The 6,670-nt window shown below is 40.8% G+C and overlaps 1 protein-coding gene across 3 annotated transcripts in view; it reads right to left on the bottom strand.

The window, feature by feature from the left end:
- Positions 1-279: 279 nt before the first annotated feature.
- PCSK2 (proprotein convertase subtilisin/kexin type 2) overlaps positions 280-6,670 on the bottom strand; it is a 255,053-nt gene continuing 248,662 nt past the window's right edge. For all 3 annotated transcript variants that reach the window (XM_011979467.1, XM_011979466.1, XM_011979468.1), the window contains one exon: positions 280-3,311. In XM_011979467.1, the coding sequence (XP_011834857.1) occupies positions 2,825-3,311 (487 nt within the window). In that variant the 3' untranslated portion in view covers positions 280-2,824. The remainder of the gene's footprint in view (positions 3,312-6,670) is intronic.

The following is a 6,670-nucleotide window of genomic DNA, read 5'->3' as shown; positions in this document are numbered from 1 at the left end:
CTATCCTATGATTTTCTTCTCTCCTACTGTATTCTAAGTTATTCTATTTTATTAAAAACTGACTTCCTAAATTGATTTTACAGCCCACTAATGGATGTAACTAGAGTTTGAAAAATACTGCTGTACATCATAATTTGTGCATGATTTATATGCTAATTATGTCTTTTATGCATACTTATTAAAGCAGGCTCTTTAGATCTCTCTTTGGCAATTTTTAAATTATCTGTCCCTAGAATGGATGAAAGTATTTTCATGTATGATATAGCACATCTGATATAATTTCTGGAAGGTAATGTTTTATTGTTGAGCCTCCTAATTTACAACATGTCTTTTGAAATTTACTTATACAATTTTGTCACAGGGAGCAACAATGTTAACCTAGTTAATCATTATTCACTTATTTTCATTTTTTAAAATAAATGACTATAAATAACTGTCTCTTGAGTTAGGATCAGGGATATCATAAAAACATCACTAGTGAGACATATTTTAGTGTTAATACTGATGCAAAAAATGAAATAGAGACCAAATATTTATATATAGCACTATATATATTTTTATATATTGTATACTCATATCAAAACTTGCCATTTCTCTTGAGAAGCTGATATGTTGCTTTCTAATTTTATAAATTACACCACACCTGTGAAAATATGGACAACTATTTTATATTTTTGCTGCTATATAAGACATTTAATGTTTATACAGAGAGCTGCAAAATTACAGAGGTGATGCAATGGGAATCGATGAATATTTTCACCTGAATTTCCACTGGCCTTTTTCTTCAGCCAGAATCATCTTGATATTCTCTGAATATTATTTTAGAGATGAATATGGCATCTGTTTCTTCAATAAATACACATACACACATTATAGGTATATGTGTATATACATTTATACAAGTGTATGCATATATACACATATATACACACATGTATATAGTCTACATATGTATATATATTTCTGTGTGCACTTATACACACATGCACACATAATGTCCTTTGGTTTATTTTCAGACCATTAATGTGAAATGAATTTTCAATGATTTCCATTTATTTTTTTCTTGAAATCTAAACTGGTTTAAAAAGACCTTTGCAACAAGTAATAAATTTCTTTTAAAAAATCATATTATTACACTTTAAAGCATGATATAGAGAAGGTCACAAGGTGTTAGAGAAGACAGAAATCCATGCCAATATGGGAGAAAAGAAAGCAAATGGGGTTTTCAGGTTTCTCTCTTAAAGTGGCCACCTTCAGGGAATTGAACCTAGTGCTCTGTGTTGCTGGCTTGAAGGAGAGGTGCTCCAGCCTAAGCTCTGTGCTCCCACAGGAAGGGAGATGGTACCTGGAGAGGCTGAAGACAAAGCATTTCTTGGGAATGGGTGTGCACTGGGACTGGGGATGAGAAGCCAATCTCTGAGTAGGTAAACAAAGTGACCTGAGGTCTAGTCTAATAATGTCTAGTTGGGAATAAAGTGGTGACTTTTGGGATTGACCGTAACCTTTGGGTTGCGTGTTAAATGGTCTCATGGATTGCTTAGTTGCCGAGAAGATAACTGTGTGCTTTCCTAACAGAGGTCTTCTCTCGCCTCCTTCAGGCCTCAGGTTCCTCTGGGATGAATTGCATGGTCCTCTCTTGGCAGAAGAGGCTCCATACAACCGGAAACCTATGTGAAGATAGCGCTCGCATCTTCAAACGTGCCCCTTTAACCTCCCATGACTCTTCCAGGACAGAGGCCTTTTTCCCAACACATTAATGACATCAAACTGTGGGGGAGTATGAGATTTCTCTTCCATTATATTATTTGGAAATCAAAGCCCACGTCTATGTATATAAAGCTGTAAAAAAAAAAAAATACTCCTCTCGCCTCTCACTCAGGTCAGATTAAGAAACCTCGAAGTGACTTAGGAAACGGGACATTCTTGTTTGAAAAGCTAGTAAACTACTCTTCACCAGATGTGTTGCCAGGCTTGTCTTAATTTTTCTTCTCTTTTGGATGTGAGGAGCCCCAGAAAATTGGGGCTGGGATGAACTGTATACAAACTGAGAAAAATTTGGGCTGCTCTAGCGGATTTAACATAACTCAGAGCAGCAGCTGGTGAGCGCACAGCCACGCTCCGTAAGTTTTATATTCGCCATGCTGGCTGAGTAGAGTGAATTATCTTGGCGTTGGTAGTAAAATATCCAGCCCTCATGCTACCTGGATCTCTTTCCCCATGCAGTAACTAGGGCTGTCAATGAATGGCATCTTTTGAATCACCCCACCTTAATCTACACCCCTGGCAAATCTCACTAAATTCAAAACATCGCTCCCCAAAGGATTTAAAGCACCGTGTCTCCTGTGCTTTCAGAGATGTGGCGCTTACCCTCTGGCCTCAGCTTTGATTTTCTTGTTACATAACAGCCCCTCATTTGAGACCATGGACAATCGTTCTTGGAGTCACTGTATGTGGCTTTTAAAATGGGTTCTTTTCTCTTCTCAGAAATAAAAAAAAAAAATTGAGGGGAAAGCTGTCCCATTTTTTTGTTTTTTTGTTTTTTGTTTTTTTTTTTTTCAGGATATCACCCATCTGAATGACAGAAAGAATTTAGAGTCACACATAGGACATGGATGTTGTTGGGAACGCTATATTTGGGGCATAGAGTAAAAAAGATTGTTTCCATTGTAATGAAAATAATCATTGACAGTGAGCGAAGCTTCGGATTAAGAAGATGGAATTCCCTGTATGGGTGATGGAATCGCTAGGTGCCTGCCTGAAACGTGGAGCGAGGACAGAGGCGGAGCCAGGGAGGGAGGGCGGCGGGAAAGGCGGATGTGCAGCGCTAGTTCTTGTTAAGGATGCTTTTCAGGCTTCTCTCCACGGCTTCGTCCAGCTCTTCCTCCAGCTCCTCTTTCTTGGACATGGCCAGCTTGGACTGGTAATCCCGCACCACCTGGTCGATGTACGGGGCACTCTGAGTGCCATGCAGCATCAGGGTCCACTCCTTCAGCACCCCCTTCTGCGGGGCACTGCCGACAAACCCCAGCTCCAGGGTCCAGGTGCCTCGAGCATCTTCCCCCCACGTGTGGGTGGTCATGAAAGGCCACTTGTCAAAGCCCACCTTGGAGTCGTCATCCCTCGGACGCCGGCTCAGCAAAATGGACTTGGTGCCCATAGGGGAAGTCATGTTGATGTTCAGGTCTCCTCTCCTGGTCGCGTTGACCGTGATGACAGCCTGGACATGCTCCAGGTAGCGGACAAAATTTTCCTTCCCCTCACAGGCATCGGTTGTGAGTGTCAGCACCAACTTGCCAGTGGATGGTATTTTCCTGAGGACAGAGTGAAGAGGAGATAGGATAAACAGTGGTGGGTGCACCTTACAAGGGATTTTGAGGGCAGCTTCAGGTAGCAAAAACGGCAAGGGCTTTGGGGTTGATCAGACAGACCTGGGTTTAGTTCCCACACTGGCTGTGCGAGCCTGAGTAAGTTACTTATATCTTTTTTTTTTTCTTTTGGGAAAGAAAAGAAAACAGGGTCTCACTCTGTTGCCCAGGCTGGAGTGCAGTGGTGTGATCTCAGCTCACTGCAACCTCCAGCTCCTGGGTTCAAGTGATTCTCATGCCTCAGCCTCCCCAGTAGCCCGGGTTACAGGCATGTGCCACCAAGCCTGGCAAATTTTTTGGTATTTTTAGTAGAGATGGAGTTTCACCATGTTGGCCAGGCTGGTCTTGAACTCCTGGCCTCAAGTGATCCAGCTGCCTTGGCCTCCCAAAGTGCTGGGATTACAGGTGTGAGCCAACACTCCCAGCTGTGAGCAAGTTACTTACGCTTGGAACCTTCCGTGTGGAAGGAGAAAGTAGCAGATGCTGTGATGCCCCTCCTGAGTCTCCTAAGGCCCTTCTGAGTTTGCCCGCAGCTGAAACTCCCTTGCACCTCCACTGCTTCCCACCCCAGGCACGAGAATCTCCCGGTGTTTCCGGGCTTCCTCCCACCTCCGTGGAAGCCTGTGCAGCCAGTTTGCAGGGCGGCCCAAAGGTGGCAGGGATTTAACCTTTGAGGGGTAACTGTCTCGCAATGACTGACAGACAGGTTTTTACCCTGGCTTCTCTATTCCTCAGCGTGACAACTCAGTGTGCCTAGTGGGACTGAGCTCAGCTGCCCACGGTGGCAACTCGATCATTCATGCACTCTTTATTGGCTTTTCTCCCCTCCCTTATTTTACATCCCCACTTCCTCACTTGTGTTACCTGGGATCTTTTCTCAAAAAGCTGTGAGCACCCAAGTCTTGTCTCAGGTTGGACTTTTGGGACAACCCAGACTGAGGAAGGAACTCATAATGCTTTTCTTTCAAAGTGCTAAGTACTTCGATAAATAGAAGCTATTGCTAGTATGACTGCTGTTACTACCATTAAGAAAAGCTGAAAATGGGTAAATTAATTCCAGTGAAAGGCAGTCAAATGAGCAATCAGGAGACTTTGGGGGTCTCTTTGGCGAGAGTTGGAGTGAGGTTAAGCCTAAATATTCTCTAGGCTGTCCTTACAGGCAATCTCCTTTCTGGAGATGGCCTTCTTGGAGTGTGAGAAGCTCAAAGATTCTTGCACTAGAAAGAAGGAAAAAAAGAAACTGCATTTGAGGATTACATGGTGTAATAGAAAGACTCCAGACTTTGGGAATAAACCCATTTGGATTAGAATTCTGCTTCTATGTTTACTGCTCATGAGAGCTTGGGCAGGTTATTTAAGTATTTGAAGTTTCACTGTCATTGGGGGTGGTTCTTGTGTGGTTAAACAAGACCATGTATAAAATACCAGGCACAGGCGTCACTCTGCCCCTAGGGAGAGCCGGCGCTACCATGGAGGAGTACCAACGCCACTGCGAGGTTGGCCTCAATGCTGAGGAAGCTCACAATATTGTCAGAGTGTGCAGGTGGGGTTTTAGGTGGTGAAGATTATAATTACAACAACGTCAACCCATGGACCAACCGCAAGCATAGTGGAATAATCCTTAACACATCTGGTTAAGTCGGGAAAAGCTTATAAATATACTGTGAACTGTGCAGTGGTCCAGAAGAGTGCATACGGCTTTCACAGCCAGCTCCTGTTTTTGGGATACCACATCTGATGGAACCTGTACCGTAAGATGGGAGAACTGGATCATGAACTGTATTGTCAATGTTTTTGCCATTGCTATTGTTCTTTAACTGACTAAAAATGTTGGGCTAAATCCATTAACTTAAGAATTTGTCAGTGTATCCTTTCAAAAATAGTTATTTATTAGTGTGCTAAATGACAAGTGTGTAATATACTTTAAAGCTATCAACGAAAACTGAATATTATAAGCAAGCAATATCATAGTAATTGGCAGATTGTCTCGTATTTTATGTAGCATCATTTAAGTAGGAAAAATTTAATGCTAGCAAAAAATAAATGCAGAAATGTGGCATGACATGAAAATACAATCTTACATTAACACCAGCTTTTCACTAGTATTTTGTGATGGGGATATAAGGTATAGGGAACTCCATTCAGATAATAAAATTCTCTTTCAGCTAGAGAAGTTAACAGGAATAAATATAAGAATAAATAAGCTGCAAGGATAAATGTGGAGAAAATGATGAGAATTAGCTAACATCTTTTCATTTTTTTAAACTTTCTTCCCCTCACTTAATTGTACATAATATTTAGTGGAAAGTAATTTTAAAAAAATCTCTATCAATTAACAGTATAGTAACAGCTATGATTAACTTGTTTACTTTTTCTGAGGATTAGTAAATCGATTTTTTTTATTTCAAATTTTTGGATTTACACTTGAGGGTGAATAATTAAATCTGGTAAACTGAATTTCCTAGTTAAATAAAATTAGTTGTAGTATATGATGAACAGTATGTGACTCAAACAGCTGCCTTACAATTCATGCCATGTGGAACAAACATTTATCAGATGCCTATTGTGGGCATATGTCTGTGCTAAGCACTATAGTTATCAATGTGCTGTGCAAATGCTAAGTTCTGTTTAGCAATTGTTCAGTTGGAAGACAAGTATTAATACTTGGGGAAGGAAAAAAAAATAGTTGTTTTACAAGGGAGGAAAAAGGTGAATCTGGTTACACGTATAGAAGTAAGCAAAATGAAAAGCACTTATTGCTTTCTGACAGAATGATAGATGTAATTTTAAGAGTTGCTCCTAGCAAGTTAAAAGTGCATATAAAATATGCAACTCTTAGTTAAAGGCCTTGCTATCAGTCTTATCTATACAAGTAGTAAATTTTGTCATTGATTCATTTACAACCATCTGTAAATAATTTTGAAGACTTATTACGTGGGGTTCAAATTGAGTGGAATAAAGTATAGATTAAAAGTACACAATCATTAGCAGGTTATCTCAGGGTTTATGAAATATAATTAAATTTATTAAGAAAATAGATGAAAAATTAGGGTACACAGCTGGCCACCAAATGCGAAGTCAATCTGCTACTTAACCCTGCAAACAAAATCAGTTTGTCATATTACCACTAACACTAATAAGTATAGAAAGTGGAGGCTGGGCGCGGTGGCTCAAGCCTGTAATCCCAGCACTTCGGGAGGCCGAGATGGGCGGATCACGAGGTCAGGAGATCGAGACCATCCTGGCTAACACAGTGAAACCCCGTCTCTACTAAAAAATACAAAAAACTAGACGGGTGAGGTGGT

This window comes from Mandrillus leucophaeus, unplaced genomic scaffold (assembly GCF_000951045.1).
Source record: "Mandrillus leucophaeus isolate KB7577 unplaced genomic scaffold, Mleu.le_1.0 Scaffold202, whole genome shotgun sequence".
NCBI classification, from domain to species: domain Eukaryota; kingdom Metazoa; phylum Chordata; class Mammalia; order Primates; family Cercopithecidae; genus Mandrillus; species Mandrillus leucophaeus.
Note: the sequence above shows the minus strand (reverse complement) of the source record. Positions and strands in the feature narration are given on the sequence as shown.